The sequence below is a fragment of the Lonchura striata genome, chromosome 2, assembly GCF_046129695.1.
Source record: "Lonchura striata isolate bLonStr1 chromosome 2, bLonStr1.mat, whole genome shotgun sequence".
NCBI lineage: Eukaryota > Metazoa > Chordata > Aves > Passeriformes > Estrildidae > Lonchura > Lonchura striata.
The window spans coordinates 61997520-62015352 of NC_134604.1; the positions used below are offsets into that span (position 1 = coordinate 61997520).

The 17833-nt window shown below is 37.1% G+C and overlaps 1 protein-coding gene across 1 annotated transcript in view; it reads left to right on the forward strand.

The window, feature by feature from the left end:
- RB1 (RB transcriptional corepressor 1) overlaps positions 1-17833 on the forward strand; it is a 71709-nt gene that overhangs the window by 13433 nt on the left and 40443 nt on the right. The window contains exons 6-17 of the mRNA XM_021528421.3: positions 649-716; positions 2178-2288; positions 4445-4593; positions 5331-5408; positions 8913-9022; positions 9951-10028; positions 12552-12639; positions 13085-13201; positions 13891-13947; positions 14036-14067; positions 14146-14222; positions 14437-14639. Coding sequence (XP_021384096.1) covers positions 649-716; positions 2178-2288; positions 4445-4593; positions 5331-5408; positions 8913-9022; positions 9951-10028; positions 12552-12639; positions 13085-13201; positions 13891-13947; positions 14036-14067; positions 14146-14222; positions 14437-14639 — 1168 coding nt within the window. The remainder of the gene's footprint in view (positions 1-648; positions 717-2177; positions 2289-4444; positions 4594-5330; positions 5409-8912; positions 9023-9950; positions 10029-12551; positions 12640-13084; positions 13202-13890; positions 13948-14035; positions 14068-14145; positions 14223-14436; positions 14640-17833) is intronic.

Here is a 17833-nt window from a genome sequence, read left to right on the forward strand (position 1 = left end):
TGAATTTCAATGAGATGATGGGAGATGCAGAAATTATATATATGTTACATACATATATATCTCTATATATGTGATCTATACATGTTATGCATATTATATAAGTATATTATTATAAAAATAGTGTTTATATATGTGTATGTATATATAAGTAGATATGCATCATATTGTATTCATATATATGTTTTTATATATCTCTTCCTCATCCATGACATATTGCTATGCAATGGCGTATGTTTTGGCATGATGAAAATGAGTGTTGGGATGGAGCGTGAGCTTCCTAATCACAGCAACAAATGAGTGTACTAAAAAATGCCTTAATAGCTCCCCAATGAGCTTGAGTTGATGCTGTGGCTGGAGAGTAGGGCATTAGTCAAAGACACAAGAGAAGACAGCTCAGAGCAGTTGAATTGTCTACACTGTTTCTTTCCCAAGGATGATACAGATATTTCCCGATTCTTGAATGGCTTTACAGGGGATTAAGTTTTTCAAATGTGTAGTCTTAATTACAGAGGGAATGGAATGAGATTTTTAGTCCATGGGAAATGTTGCATGTTGTTAAATAGTTCCATTGACAGAAGCATGTTTTCAAACATTGTAGTTTAAATTATTACAGAGCTATCAATGCTAAGTATTTTTATTTCCCTGCAGGATTTCTGCTGAACTCAGTTCTATATTAGTCCTAAAAAATTACTGGATTACTTTTTTGCTGGCAAAAGGTGAGTAATTTTGATTAATATTTTTAAAGTGAGTGTTTGTTTTACATATCCAATGTGAGACTAGTATACTTATTACAAATAAGTATTTTACAGACCCAGAATGTTTTAATTGCCTGGCTTTTGTAACTGCTCAGTAATATTTCTTTATATACAGTTTGGCTGTTCTTTTCACTGATATACTTTCTGTATATAAACATATGCTTAAGCTTTCTAAAATTTCTGTGGTTTCTTTTTCTTTAAAGCTTGCTGTTCTGTATTTAAGTCTATTCTGAGATGCTTTGTAGTCTGCCAACATTTTAATAATGGATGATTATCTTAAAAAACTGGCATATTTTAAAAAACAAACTTATATATATTATAAATTATATTTAATAAAATAAATGTAATAATAAGGTATTATAGTAAGTCTCTGAAAGCATGTCCTTTGAATGCTACAAATCTTTCTTGAAAAGTTGTAAGTTACAGTTATTGCTGAGTGATGAAATGTTTATGGTAGTCTGTGGAGTTCCTGTCTCATTGTACTCCTACTAAAAGGAATGAATCGTGTATCTCAAGGGCTGCTTACTGCAGGTGTGTGTTATCAGTGAAATTTATGCATCTCTGATATCAAAATCAGACTTGGATCAGCTGAGTTTTTTGGGGCTTTGCCACTAGAATTCTACAAGTGTAAGCATAAAGCAAAACCCGCAAAAGGTTTTTTAGCCTGCCTTTTCTTGAGACCAAAGAAGCTGAAATTTACTAGAAAATAGTTGGAGCTTCAGAAGAGCCTGAGTGATGCTTGCTACTTCTGATAGAAAATAAATACAAAAATTGCACGTGTAAGTAGAGCACAGGAAGATCTGTAGCTGTTGAAAATCACTGTCGACTTCCTGATATTTTTTTGTGGCAATGCACACTATCTTGGGATGGCCCTGTAGATCTTCTCTGGCATATGAGTCATAATTTGGGAAAAACTGGAATAATGCAGCTCTAAAAGTGCTCTTCATGCTATTACTTGTGACTTTTAAGTAATTTCGTAAAAATCTGACAGGCTGAGCCTACAGTGTGATAGCATGTTTTGAATTTCTCTTCACTGTATACTAGTGGCTTTTGATTTCTGAATATTTAGCAGCTTGCAAAAAGCTTGCATGAGACCACAGAAAAAGAAAGCAGGGAGGAATTACACAGAAGTAAGAGGTTATTCTTTTACAGTAAAAATAAAAATCAGGCTGAGCACTGGGGGCAGGATTTTGTACACAATAATTTTGTGTGTATGCTATCTCTAAAACCACAAAGGGAAGCACCATGAGTTATAAAATCAATAGCCTTTAAAGAGCACTGGCATCCTGTATGATACTTCCTGAATTATAGAGGTAGTGTTCTACTACATGAACTTCCAAATCTTTGTTTTGCAAATTTACTTCTAGAATTAAGTCAACCATTCTCAGAAAGGGTTTTCTTTACCCTTTTAAATATTTGCAGGTAAAGTGTTGCAAGTGGAAGATGACCTGGTGATTTCTTTCCAGTTGTTGCTGTGTGTCTTAGATTATTTTATCAAACTGTCACCTCCTGCTATGCTCAAGGAACCATACAGTAAGAATGTTTTTGGTTTTTTCGTAATTAAACTTCTTAAGCTTATTGAAATGCATTTTTTTCTGTTTTAGTTAAATTTACATGATCATGAGCTTGAATTTAATTACCTGAATGTGGCAGTATATTTAATACAATTTTTTCAATGTCTGCTCCCCATACTAGTTGTTTAGAGACTTATTAAGACAGCAAGTCTAATTTGGTAAAATAATTTAGGTTCTGGATAGATTATAACTGAGAACTATTATTTAGATTTGTCTTGAGTTATAAAAGGGAAATATGGTGCTATGACTCTTAATTTATTGATGTTTAACAGTATGACAACATCAGAAACTTACAAGATACTGGACTGTACAGATTTTAAAACAAATATGCACTAGATAGCAGCTCAGAATAAGAGTAGAGGTAAAATTTAGACAGCTTTGCTTTTATTACATCCTATTTACTATTGCAAGTGTCACTATTTTAAGTAAAAAACATAATGAGTCTTCTCTGTAAAAACTTCTATTCAGCAGTAAGCTGAATAACCTATTAAGTTTTATTATATTTAAAACCTGGAGAACCTCACAAAAAGGTTAGAGAAAGTAAATATTTATAAAAACTTTCAAAGAGGGAATTCTCATGGAGTTAACTATTTTCTTCAGCAAGCTATGGAATTAATATCCTGAAATATTTAGAGCCACAGGATGTGACTCAGTTTTTTAGTAATTAGTTTATTTTCTGGTGGGTTAAGATGCAACCCTAGTATACTTAGCCTAAATCTATTTGCTTTATTTCTTTCTATGGCAACTAAACATCCACCTAGGTTGTAATGTCATATAATAGGTAAGGAATTCACTACTATATTTTTAAAATTCTGTATTTTGGAGATATTTATCTGACCTAGTGATTATTTATTGCAGAGAAGAAAAAATAACCTTAGTCTTATTCTATTGTGAATAAAGGATGGATTTAGGACAAGAGATCCCTGCTTTCTTCCAGTACAATTTTAAATTTAAATTTGTCATTCCTAGTAGGACAGACATATTTGCTGCTGCTTATTCCAGATGTTATAAAGCAGGTTCTTTTCAAAAACCACTGAATTGAAACTAACTGGTTTTGAATTCTGTGTTCACACTGATTTATTTTTTCATAGTGAAACTGCAGAATAGGAGCTCAGTTTTAGAAACAGTTTGGTTCTGTGCATCATATCTTGAAAAAAATTCTGACACTTGAGAATAATTTGCAGATATGAGTGTCACTGTCCTAAGTGCAAAACACTGAGTTTCTAATGTGAAGCTGTGTATGAACTGTCAAACAGCTCTGCGTTCTCTGAGAAAATAAGAAAATGTATTGTTCAAACCTTCATGACCAAGAGGCTTCATGTTGTGATAAATGATGTCAAGCTTTATGATCTGACTAAGACTGAGGGGATTACGATGCAACCACCTCTGCAGTGTAGCTTGTCAGAATTTCTCAGAACACTTGTCAAATGCAAATGAAGTTACAGGTGAGAACAGCATGCTGATTACAGTGTCAGGTTTAAACCAACAATATTTAATCATATTAATGTTTGTTATTAATATAATTCTCATATTTAAGCCATCTATTTTGAGTTTTACAAAATGAAGTATTTTTATCTCACAGTATTAAGGTTTTTTGATACTTTCTTGAACAAACAAGTGGATTTGTTTGTTTCTGCTTCTGTGCCTGGGGGTATTTGGGGAAAGGAGGAATTCCTGCCAGGACTGTATTCCAGGTTCCCACCATCACTTATGTCCTGCATTGATTTATTGTCTTTCAGCTTCTTGTTTTATACATCATTAAAAATAGAAAAAATAGTTACTCATCTGTAAAAAGATAAGGCTTTTTTAGCTTTGCAAAACAGATTCTCAGTTAAAGCTACTTGCAGAAAGTGCTGTTACATTCTGTGTAGAGTAGCTTCTTAAAAACAAAATGAGTCCAAATACCAATACAGGAATTTTAAAATTAATTTTCTGTTTGTATAGATTTTCTGTAATGAAGGTTTCATACCTAGCTGAATGGATGAAAAAGAAAATATATTTAAGTGGAAAACCTGAAAAAGTATATAAGAAGTAGAATCTTCTAGGCTTAATAAGTTAAATTTCTTCTTTCTTAAGATGGCTCTAACATTGTGATGGTTCTGAATATCTTTCTAGAGTCTTCTGTGTCTGCAGTGACTGTAAATGGTTCAGCTCGCACTCCTCGAAGAGGTCAGAACAGGAGTTCGCGTACTGCAAAGCAGCTTGATACTGACACAAAAATTATCGAAATCCTTTGTAAAGAGCATGATTGTAATTTAGATGAGGTAATACCTGCACTTCAAAGTCTGATAGATCTTGCTGCTAGGCTCCATCTGGAATATGTATTTATTTAAATGGTCTTTTGAAAAAATGTCATTGTTTGTGCCAGCTTAACTATTTTGTCAAGTAATTACCTGCAGTAGTGAAGCTATTTTATCATTTTACCAAGTTTCTCCAGTCAGTAGCTTAAAAAACAAATAAAAACCACCCAAAACAAGCCCTTTTGTATGGGTGATAATTTTGCCAGTGTAACTGTTTTGTGAAGAATACAATATGACGTTACAGGCTGATCACAGCATGTAGCATATGGATGCAGGACTGATCTGATGGAGTTTCACAGCTGCATCCCATGATGAGAAAATGTATGCAAAAAGCACATTGCTTCTGTGGGAGATCTTAAAAGACCCCATTCACCTTTCCCTCTGCTGTTAAATCTATTTCTGTGTAAAAAGGACTGATTTTTGGATATCCAAATGGATGATGGAAGCAGAAATGTGAGAGGGCTGGAAAGAGTGCTGTTCTTTTCCAGTTTAATCACTTAGTATTCCAGCAAAGGATTGTATTTGCATGCTTACATATCACTGTGTTTTGGATGTATAGCAAGTTTTCTTCTTGCTTTATTGTAAACAAACCACAGTGCATTACAGAACTGTCTCAGTTTCTTGATTTAAAGATGCAAAAGCAGTGCATGCACGGCTGACTCTCTACCTTGTTAATGTTACATTTTTTCCTTTTTTTTTAGGTCAAAAATGTGTATTTCACAAGCTTCATTCCTTTCCTGAATTCTGCTAGTATTTTAGCTTCAAATGGACTACCGGAGGTAAGTGGAGGAATTTAAGACATTGAGGTGGGGAAACCGTGACTGGGTGCCAGGAACCCACCAAAGCCGCTCTTTTAACTCCTCCTTGCAGCAGAATGGGGAGAGAAAATATAACACAAGGTTCATGAGTTTAGATTGCTCACCAAATACCATCACTGGCAAAACAGAGTCAGCTTAGGGATGTTAATTGAATTTACTGCCAACAAAATCGGAGCAGGATAATAAGAAGTAAAATAAGTATTAAAAAACCTTCCCCCCACCCCTGCCTCCTTTCCAGGCTCAACCTGTTCCCTGTCAGCAGTGCCAGGAGATTGGGAGTCAGTTTATCCTGCCACTGCGTAGGGAGTGGAGTCCTTCCCCTGCTCCACTGGGGGATCCTTTCTACAGGAGAACTTCCTCCATGTACTTCTCCAACATGAGTCCATTCCACAGGCAGCAGTTCTCCAGTGTGGGTTCCCCCAAGGGTCACAAGTTCTACCAGGAAACCTGCTCCAGGGTGGGCTCCCTCTCCATGGGTCTGCAAGTCCCTGCCAGGATCCTGTTCCAGCATGGGCCTCCCACGGGGTCACAGCCTCCTCTCAGGCACCCACCTCCTCCACAGGCTGTGGGTGGATCTCTGAATCCCATGGACCTCCCTGGGCTGCAGGGGCACATCCTGCATCACCATGGTCTGCACCAGGGGCTGCAGGGGAATCCCAGCTCTGGCACCTGGAGCACCTCCTGACCCTCCTTCTCCACTGACCTTGGTGTCTGCAGAGTTGCTCCTCTCACATACTTTCACACCTTTTTTTCTCAGACAGCAGTTGTTTCTGAGTAATAACATTTTCCTTTCATAAATATGTTATTACAGAGGCACTACTATAATTCCTGATTTGACCGATAGAAAGGGTCTGTCCTGGAGCCATCAGGATTGGCTCTGCTGGACATGGGCAAACCTTCTAGGAGCTTCTCACAGAAGCCACCCCTGTAGTACCCCCAGCTACCAAAACCTTCCCATGCAAACCCAATACAGATAGTTCAACAACTGTGTTTTACTTTATGCCAAATTGCTTAAGATGCCCTACCCACTGGTGGAGTTCTAATAGGTTCTGCTAAAATCATGTGGCAAAATGAACTGTTTTTTAGGAATGTGGGCTAGCAGGGATTCCAGTATTCATAAAGTATATTTAGCTTATACTTTTGAATTTAATAAATTAATCACCTAAGGCTAAGCCAGGCTTTGCTCAAAGGAAAAAGATTTTGCTCCAAGCAAAATGTAAGAGTTGCATATCCATAACCTCAGTAAGGCCATTCATCTCAAATACAACTATTACAATACTAGGTCTCTGAAGTCACTCTATAAATGCTTAAAGTCTTAAATTACACACCTTAATTTAAATATAAATGAGACATGTTATTGTAGTTTTGTTGGAAAGATATCCAGAAGATTAGTCTCGGTTTCGCAACTGGGCAGAGTTTGGATTGCTGTGTCTGTGCAGAATTACTTTCATCTTGCTGAGCTGTTGCCTGGGTGCAGCAGGCTCTACTCTATGCAATTGCATCCAGCATGCATTTTAATAGGTGACTTCTTGCAGTGTGTTTACATTCATCATTATTAAAAGTGTAAGTTTAGCTGTGTGTCACCAATAGATGTAGTAACCTGAAAATAAGCAGCTCTGAAGCTGATCGGAGCAGTGAGTCTGAAGGGCTCAATCAAATGTATCTTCTGTTCAGTGTCATAGTGTGTTGGGTGGGGAACAAAGTACGGGATTCACTGAAGATCTTAATCTCTTCCTAAATTAATTTCATTGTATCAGTAGCCTGTTTAGACCTTTTAATTTCTGTGTGTATGTCTAGTTGGAAAACCCTATATTGGACTTCCAGGTAAAGGTCATTATATAGCTTATTCTCAAACCAGAGGGTTTTCATCCAAGGCTGCTCAACTTAAGCACAATATCAAAATTATTAGCATAAGACTTGCTGGTGAAACTTTGGCAAAAGGATGCACTTGAAGAAAAATCAAGTCACATGATCTTTGTTCCTTAACCTTGAGTTCCAGAGCAGAAAATGAGAGCTGTATTTCAGAGTAGTTGGTTCATACATATAATCAGCTAACCAATAATCATGGATGAGATTATCAGTACAATAGCTAGGAATGTGGTACATTTAAATTGACTTTCATAAAAAAACACCAAGCTTTTGAAAAATTTTAAAGTTTCTTCCAAAGCAAGAAAAGCTTTTGAGGCTTAAGGTTGGTATTTTGTTTGTCTTTTCCCTGTGTTTGCTGGTCAGGCTTTATTCACTGATGAATAGACTGATGCAGAACTCTTATTTTTGACTGAAGGTTTCTTACAAGTCAGCCCAGTACAAACCACGAGTCTAAGAGATGCCAATTTTTTTTAGAAATCTATGAAATACTGAAGTTTTTTAGATTAATAGAGCACGTAAAGCCTTAAGAAGATAAAAAAGTGAAAATATAATTAAGTTTTTAAATAAAAATAATAGTGATAATGAGAATTGAAATATAATCTTTGGTCTAGTAGATCTAATTCCAAAGTTTTAATTGTGAGATCAATTTGGCACAAATCCATTTTGCAAAGGTAAAGAAGAGGGTAAGTAGCAAAGCTGCATAGGAGGTATTTGCAGCTTTCTGTCTTCAGACTGAGAGGGGACTAATTTGGGTTCATACACATAGTTGCCTGTTTTTTTTTTAGTGGGAATTTGCCAGAGTGCAGCGTTATTTATAAGTTTAAGAGCTCAGGGAGCAGATAATTGAGGTGGCTGCATACTTCTGCATGAGCACAGCAGCAGATTTGGAGGGCCAGGTAAAAAAAAAATGCAGACTTGCAGTTAATGTTAGTCTTTGAAAGTAAAAATAAAAATAAGTAATTTTAAAAAAATCAGAAAAATTCAATAAACTTGTCTCTGCAAAATGAAGTAATATCAATCTGGAATTTAGTCAGTTAAGAAATTTTTAACAATTAGAAAAAAAACTACAGTGAAATAATAAGTATTTTTGTAACAATAGGTGCGTCTCTTGAGAGCTACTCCAGTGCAAATATATTAATATAAAATGAGGAAACTCCTACTGAGAAAAAGAAGGTTTGAGTTTAGGCCTTGTTGTTCAAACCAGCAAAGACAGGGACTGAGCCAATTGTCCAACAGCTGTTATAAGAGCAAGCATTTTACATTTCCTGCTCTTGGAGACTCCCCTTTTTCTGGAAAAAAAGATTTAAAAATGTGGGAATATTAGTTTGGTTTGCAGGTCTGTTTCCTAATCTAGCTATTTTTACAGTGTCAAGACCTACATTTCATCAAAAATATTCTTATGATCTTGGATTGTTTTCTCTTTTAAACAGTAATTTTCCTCTGGGTATGTTTCAGCTGTTGAATAAGAAGTAACTTTGTGAGCTCCAAGGTCATTCTTTTAGCATTTCAGCATTGCAGTAATGAGGTAGGAATTCAGTATATTGTCGAACTTGTTCCTGTAAAATAAATTTGGGTTTTTTTCAATGTCTTTTTGAGGTTGAAGTTATCTTGAAACAGTATGACGAGCTCTATGTCAAGAACAAAGATATAGATGCGAGACTATTTCTGAATCACGATGAGACTCTGCAGCCTGATGTCAGAGCATGGTAATATTTCCATTTACTGCTTTCATTCCATACCAGAGAATGTGAACTTGTGTTGCTCTCTGCCCCCTTGTGTTATAAATGAAGATCTCTCTATCCCGTTGACTTGCTAGCTTTGTAGCTCAGTTAAGGTATTTCTGGCATCACCAGCCTTGCTTTACATCATCCCTTAAATAATTAGGGAGCATATGACTGTGACTCTGTGACTGCCTGAAATTATTTGGAAGCTCTGCTCTAACACTTCCTCTGTGCAAGGCACTTTTCATCCAGAGAAAGCTGAGGAACCATCAGGAGGCATGTCATGCTAGCTTGCCAGAGGTAGTGTTATGGCTCTAAGCCAGCTGGCACTGAATGGTTTGGGTGGTGAATGCCCCATCCTGGGAACATTCAAGGTCAGGCTGGACAGGGCTCTGAGGATTCTCATTTAGTTGAAGATGTCCCTGGTCATTGAAGGTGGATGGGGCTAGATGGCTTTCAAAGGTCCCTTCCAACCCAAACTATTCTATGATTGTTTGATTTGATTTTTTTTTTTCAGTCCTACACTTATATGCTAGCGATCTGTGACAATTTAACTGCTCTATAATTTAATGTGAGCTCACCACTTGTGTCTGAATTTATCTATGCTATGAAAATATACTAATTTAGAATGGGATTAAAATACAACTAATACCATCTCTATATATAAATTAAGCTGTTTGTAAATAGAATTATAGAAAAGAAAAAAGCTTGGAAGGAAACTTTAGAGCTTGTCTAGTCCAACATTCTGCTCAAAGCAGATCTACTTGGGAATTTAAAGATCTGGAGTAATTGGACATCTAGATCTTCTAAAAATCTGTTACACATTTTTCTCTTCAGATTAATAAGTCTTCATAGAAAACATTGTCTTTTGAATTGTATTAGTCTTTCATAAGTTTGTTTTCCATTTCTGTAGCTCACAGCTGGAGAGGACGCCACTAAAAAACAATCCAGATGAGGAAATCAATATTATACTTCCACAGACTCCTGTTCGGTATGAGTTTTTTCTCTTGAATGTGTTCTTTTTTAAATATCATAGCTAAAAATATTAATCTTTAGAGTAGCCTTTTTTTAAATTTTTAAGGAGCCATGGCCCTGGTTTTGTTGTTTTTTTTCCCTAAACTATACTATGGTATAACATTAACTGATGCTATTTAAGGCAATTCATGTGAAGGTCTATTTACCAGCACTGATTTCAGGCAGTAGTAATTGTTTTTCATGAAGCCACAGAGAAGTATCAGTAGATGGCAGCAGAGATTTGATCACCGGCTTAGAGTGGAAAGTGTATCCTTATATCTCTCCCTGTATAGTATATGCTGCAAGTGCCAGGCATATTCCTTTGAATTACCTTCTAGTGTTGTATTTCTGAACCTAGGCTCAGAATCTGCTTTAAAGCCCCCTGAAACTGGAGAGAATCTAATAATTTTTATCAGTGGATTTGCATCTGGTCATTTATATAGAGACTAGTATATAAAAAGGGTGTAAGTACTAGTTATGAGCATAATGAGAATGGTTTGTATGTTTTAATTTTATGTTTTTCCAGTGTTCTTATGCTTTTCCTTATCACTAGGAGAGTTGTGGCAGAAGTGATTTTTAGCAATACTTTGTAAAATGTAGATTAAAGAAAAATGCATTATGTTGCCATGATTGAAAACATATTTGTTGGGTTTGTACTTACTTGACTGGTGATATGAGCCAAATTGAGGTTAAATGATACAGAAATTTGAAGCAGACAAACTGTAGTGGGCCAGCCAAATGCCAGTGCACCCATTAGAATTATTTACTCATTTTTTGCTGTGATATAAGGATTAGCAGGAGAGCAAAGCAGGCTTAAAACTCTAAAGGGTATACAGAAAGCTTTATTAACACAACTTTAAAAAAAAATCAGAATAAGCCTTCATAATCCTTCAGAACACTTCTCCTTCCGCAGCTCTTCTTTCCTTTCCCACTAAGAATGTAAAGAGACAAAACTTGGAACTTTCAGTCAATTTACCACCTCTAAAATAGTATTTTTTTTTTTCAGTTCACTTAGGGGGAGGAGTCTCTCTTGCCATGCCATGGAGACTTTTCCACAAGAAAAGTGTGGTTTTAATTTTCACAAATAGCAGCTGCCCGGAAAATCTGCAATGGTGAAGTCCCTCCCATAGTTTGGTAGTCTTCCCACAGCTACCACCATGGGGCATTTCTGCTTGTTGGGGTAGAGTTTTAAGGATGATCTGTTGTAGTATAGAAACAAAAAGTTCTTTTATCTCTGGGAACAGAGGTTTTCTTCTTCTATCCCTTCTATCCTGGGGCAAGGTTTCTCAACTTTTTCATTTCTCTTATTTCAAGCTTCCCATTGGAGCACAGGTGCTTCAACATTTGCTTGCTTCAACATAGGTGTTCATGGCTGTGAACACTACATGCCCCCAGTGCATTCCAAGAGTTACAGGGAAAAGTCAAATCTGATGTATCGATTATATCTTCACCATAGCCTTACAAGAGAATTTCAGCCCAAGACTAAGGCATTTCCTCATTCTCCTCCCATATGGGATTTGACTCCTTCACTCATCTTGGTGTCTCCATGCTTTCTCTACATGTCTTCACCCCTTGCTTTTTCTGTCACTTGAGAGAGGATTGATGCCTGCAAGTTTCATCTGTGCACCGAGAGAGTTATTATCTCACCCAGTCCTGCAGATGGTGATGTGCTGTCTGCCGGGCGGTGGCTGCTCCAGCTGCATGGCTGTTTCCTGGCCCCTGCCACGGTCAATTCCAGCTGCAGGGCTGCCGGGCTGCCTCTGTTCTCTTTTCTGCCATGCCAACAGGATGGCTCAGCAGCTCACAGCCGGAGCAGGGCCCGGCTCAGCTCCGGCCGAAGCCGAGCAGAGCCAGCCTGGCCCTCTGGCAGTGGCTGGAACTCGGCAGCAGCAGAGCAGGACCTGGCTGTGCACCGGAGCGGGGCCTGGCTCAGCCAGGGTCCAGGCACCTGTTCAAAGGCCAGAAGCAAGAGAGCTTTTCCTGGGGCTTGTTCACCTTTAAATGTGATTTCACACAGGCGTATTCAGCTCTCTTAAGTGGTTTAATGGAGTGTCAGTATTCAAAACTAGCCAGCTGATTGGTTCTGCCAGGTCCAAAGGAAGCTGCCGAGGTCCTTACAGGGAATCATTTCCATAACTCCCAGATTTTTTTCCTTAACAAAAACTAAACTATATTAAACCATGATACACACAGAATTCTACTTAAAACCGAAAACAACAATGAAAAATTCAGGAAGTAACAATACCATAGAAGAATCAAACTATTTCTTAGTTAAGCCATTCTTTTGGTTATCACAATCCATGTGTAAGTAATTGATTAAATTTCATTGTTAGAATTCATAGTTGTTACCACAGTGCAGTAGATTTTCCCCAACAGTTTGTTTGATAACTGGAGTGAGAACTGGAATCATAATTTTTTGGTGTGTGGATTTGCTGTTCATTTACTGGAAACTGTCAAGCCAACCTTAATGCTTTTTGTGCATTTTATTGTCTTTTTCCAGAGCGGCAATGAATAACATTCAGCAGTTGATTATGATTTTAAACTCGGCGACTGATAAACCATCAGATACTCTCATCAAGTACTTCAATGTAAGTGACTACAAAGATTTGTGTAGGATTCCTGGAATTATCACTCAAGCAAAGTATATACCTGTAGATCTGATGCACATGTTTTTGAAAAAGTACTTTTTTTTGGGGTTGGTTTAAGTGTAATCAGTCATTTTAGAAAGCACTTACCTCTAACTGTTGTGTACTGGAACCTTTCAAGTGCTTAAATACTTCAGTTACTGAGCAACATATTAAAATTCTTTTGTGTGTGTATTGAATGGAAAAGGAAGGGGATATAGAAGGGAAACAAAAAGGAGAAAAAAATGTACAGCACTCTTTTAAATACTCCATTTTTATTTATGCTGATGACCTTATTGAAAGGTGTTACAAAGGAAAGCAGGACTTTTAATCATTTAAATAATTGAAATGTTTTTGAAGTAAAATGTCTTGTCTTTCCTTCTCCTAATTTTTTCCTGTACTTTTTTAGAATTGCACAGTAAACCCTAAGGATAGTATACTGAAAAGGGTGGAAAGTTTTGACCACATCTTCAAAAAGAAATTTGCTGAAGCAGTTGGACAGGGATGGGCTGAAACTGGCTCACAGGTAAGTATTTGGGTTGAATATCACTCACTTGAGCTCTGTTAGTTAGCACTAGCTGGTGTGAGACCTGACTGACTGTCCTTGTTCAGTGTATATCGGTAAAGGGAAAAATTAACAGTGTGCTTTTCAAATTGAGGAAGCACTGTAAAGATAGCATGTAAGCATTCTTTTAATTTGTAAGGAGCATTAGGAATTGGGTGGAAGTATGTTGGAAGTACTTTACTGAAGAATGGAAAATTTTTTTGGGCAAAGTACATTAATTGAAACATATATTTGGCATTCATTAGGCTAACTTGGCCTAAAACTGCCAAAGGTGACTCACTTCCTTATAAAGTCAGGAGAGCAGCTGTGCTTTCAACATGGATTTTAGAGAATAAACCCAACCAAGTTTGTACTTGACAGTCTCCTTCCTGTCTCTCAGCCCTTCTTTTTTATCCTGTTAGCTGTGAATCAGTGTGAACACAATTCATGTTGTTAAACTTGGTTAAATCTTCATGTGCCTGGGGCAGTCACACACCTTAGTAGTCCTTGAGGCCTCTCCAGAATTAGTGGCCATTAGAACTGGGATCAGTAACTTGGTTATAGTGGCTCTGTCAAAAACTAGAATGTTCTGGATTGTTAAAACACAAGAGTATGCCTGTTGTATTCTGTCAAAACTTCTTGTAATGTTCCTGAATTTCTCATTCTAACAGAGGTACAAGCTTGGAGTGCGTCTCTATTACAGAGTAATGGAGTCCATGCTGAAGTCGGTAAGTTTAGTGCTGCTATCTCAGTACTGGCAGTACCTCTAGAATTACTAAGAATATTCACAAGTTTGGTCTGATTTATTTATTTCAGGAGGAAGAGCGTCTCTCAGTGCAAAATTTCAGGTACTTGCCCCTAACTTGTTATTGAAGTCTGCTATTTGAAGTCTTGGGTCAAGTACTAATAACTTCCTTTCTCTTCAGCAAACTTCTGAATGATAACATCTTCCACACATCTCTCCTGGCATGTGCTGTTGAGGTTGTCATGGCTACATATGGCAGTAAGTTAAATCTAAAGTCCTTAATTGCATTATTACTTATTGGTAGTTATTACTATCTATTCTAATATAAATAGCAAAAAAACCTCACAAAACACAAAAAACAACTCGCTGAAATGTCTGAGCTAACAATGATTCAATAAATACAAAAAGGAAAAAAACATCAAAAGTGGAAGAATATAGAATATGTGATAATTTTAGTCTGTTTTCCCTTCAGGAAATGCTTCACAAAGTGACAATACCAGTGCTGAAACAGACTTGTCTTTCCCATGGATTCTCAATGTATTTGATTTAAAAGCTTTTGACTTCTACAAGGTGATTGAAAGCTTTATTAGAGCAGAACCCAGCCTAACACGGGAAATGATAAAGCATCTAGAACACTGTGAACATCGAATTATGGAGTCTCTCGCATGGCAATCTGTAAGTAACACTTTAAAGTAGAATTTGCCCTTGTGTAATGTACTTGCCTAGAAAAACAGAAGTCACTCCCAGCTCTGTAGAATAAGTCTGGCCTTGCTGAGATTTGGTTCTGTAAAAATAAATTTAAGAAATCAAAACAGGATTAATTTTGGCATGTCTTCTGGTTTTAGAAAAAGGGAGCATATCAGAGGAAGAAGTCAACATAGGTCTACTGATTTATGTGATTGTAAGCCAGCATCATTTTACTAGTCTAGCGCAAATCATAGGGGTAATACCCTTAATTGTGCTTTGGTATCAAAGTCAGTAATAAATTCAATTTTTAATTTGAAAGTTAATTTTTATCCAGCTGCTATTCCTTCTTGTCAATAGGGCCTCAGTTCTGGGCATCGGATATGTTTACTAGCAGTACTTAAAATATTGTTTTGCATTGTCCTTTGCATTTTAGTCACTTTGGTATTTTTTGATGCCATTAAAATAAAATGCCGGAAGGTTGGATTGCTTTTTTAGGCTGTATTTCAGTAAATCAAACATTTGTTTCTTTTCATTGTTTGTTACTTATAAACGAGAAATAGGCTATTTATGCCACAAAGCAGGAGACTATAGAGGCTGGTAATTTTGACCAGAGAGACCTAAAGCAACCATTTTAGAACCGATCCCATATATTTTAGTTCTGGAGAGGAAGGGGTATTTTAAGAGGCAGATACTATTTTAGGAAACTTGCAAGCATGCAAAAGGTGTCTGGGAATTATAGCCTTAAGAGGGCATAAGATAAGAGGTACAGATACCTGGGTTTGACTCTCTACCAGCAAGAAGTGCCTCCTGTTAAATTCTACAAACCAGCTTGAAGCCAGCTTGCTGATCAGCAGTATACCATATCCACCAGTTTCTACCCAATAATTCAAACAAAGAGTGCAGGCTAATCTAATTTAGACCTGGACTTTCAGACGGGAAAATCCACAGAATTGTGTTTTCAAAAATTATGGGTGTTGCAGGCTTTTGTTTGTGAAACAAACGATAATGTCACCAACAAGTGTAGGATTATTCCAGGTTTTTTGAGTGCTCTGCTTGAATGTATTTTAATGTTTTGACTCTCTCTTCTTGAGTTTTTAGAGGGGCATGTTTGGTACTAGTTTGGGGTGATGATTTGAGTGTTAATAGCATGGAGTATTTCAGTTGGAAGAGGCCTACAAAGATCACCTAGTGCCAGAGAAGGATGTGGTGAAGCCCAGTGGAGGGGATGAAAAGAAATGTGCATGACATGTATCCTGGGGCCCTGCTGCTTCACTGACCTCCATATCACCTGGTCTGGGTCTCCCCAGGCTCCAGGCAATGTCTCCTGTTGCTGGAGGCTTGGCACCAGAGGGCACAGCAGGTTTCCCTTAAAATCTGAGGGCAGCTGTGGCAGCCAGGACAGGCACCCCAAGATTCTGTGCTGGCCTCCTCTGGCTGCTCATGAGGAGAGGAATGGATGTGAGCTGTAAATGGCAGAGTGCTCAGGAGAGGAGGAGGAGGACTAGTGAAATATTATCTGTGCCAAAATGTCTTGCTGAGTCTTTGGGTCACTGCAGCAAGGGACCTGAAGCCCCACATAGAAATGTAACGCCAAGAGTCCTCAAGTGCAGAAAATCTACCCCTTCCTCACATCTGAATGTTGGCTGGTTTTGCCTGAAAAGTTTAACTGATTAGAAACAGGAGCAAATGCTTACATGGCTGATTCAGGATGTTGTTGAGGTATCCCAGAAAGGCTTAGCTGGTGAACAAAATAATGGTTTACTCTATTCTTCTGCAGTTCCTTATCTGGGTATTGCCTCCATGCAATGGTGTACAAGGTTTGCAAGTGTCTGCTTAATTAGCAATTCTCTCAAGAATGGGCAGGCAATTAGAGAAGTGTAGTTCATACCAGTAAATACCTCTGAACCTCCAAACAATTGATAAAGGAGTAGAGAAAAGACAGATGTCGCCTTCTTACTCCTAAAGAATGTCTCACCATAAGTGGTTTCTTTGGGTTAATTGTAAACGGTGCAAGAAAGATGGAATCTTGAGAAAGTTCAAGTGTCTTCATATGGTTAGAGAATGGTTTTGTTTTATGTTTTTTTTAATTGGGTTTTTTTTCCCCTCCCCAAAAAAGTGTTAAAATGAAGAAGAAAAGCATGGAATGAGTAAAGCTTATTGAAAAAAAAAAAAAAAAAAGAACCAAAAAAAAACAACACCAAAAACATCTAGCTTAGTAAATAAGAATATAAGCTTCTGAGAAACATTTATTTACAAATATTTGCCTAATGCAACTTTGATTTCCCCACTTACTTGCTATCTGTTTTTGTTTAGTTCTTGTGTCCTCCACTCTCCCAGGTAGTGCATTTCATTACAAGGCTTATCTGCTTCAGTCGTTGCTCATTCTCCTGATTGCTTTAAAAAGCAGGGCTTTGATGAGCGATTTAAAGGGACTGAGCAATTTAATACCAAATAGCTTGAATTTATTGCAGTCTTACTTGTCACGGAGCTTTTGTGAGGAAAAATGCCTTGTATAATTTTTCTGAAGGTCTCTAATGCATCTGACCTTTACCTGACTTGGGAAGCTATATCAAATGAATGTAAAAGATTCTGGTTTTTACTGTTTTCTGAAGATAATATATTACTCCTTAGTTACTCATTGTGAATATGTTTATGGCTTTTGCATAGCTAGCTGATTTAGTCATCTGTGCTTTAGGAAGGAAATGAAACTTTTCTAGGTCATCCTTTCTTTGAACAACAAAAAGCATAGCTAGACAAAATAAAGTTGAACCAGTTGAAGGTTCTTAATAATTCTTGATTTTAAAAAGGGGCAAATACATACTGACTAAATAATGTGAAAAGTACTTCCTTAAATTTTATTGAACCCTGAGAGGAGAAGTCCTATTTAACCACTCAAATATTTACCATTGAAGTTGTGACGCTTCCAGATGAAGTTTATGTGGAGATCAGCTTAGAATATGTCAATAATGCTGCATAATTTTTATTTGCAAAATAGAAATACACTGTACTATATTCTTTACTTTGAATTTGTATTTTGAGCACTATTTTGATTTCGTAACTTTAAAGGGAACTGAAATTTAGACTCAAAGATACTGAACAGCTTTTGCTTCATTTTTATCCTACTTATAGAAATATTATTTAAATCCTTACATAGGTAAAATTTGTTTCCTATGAAAGGGATG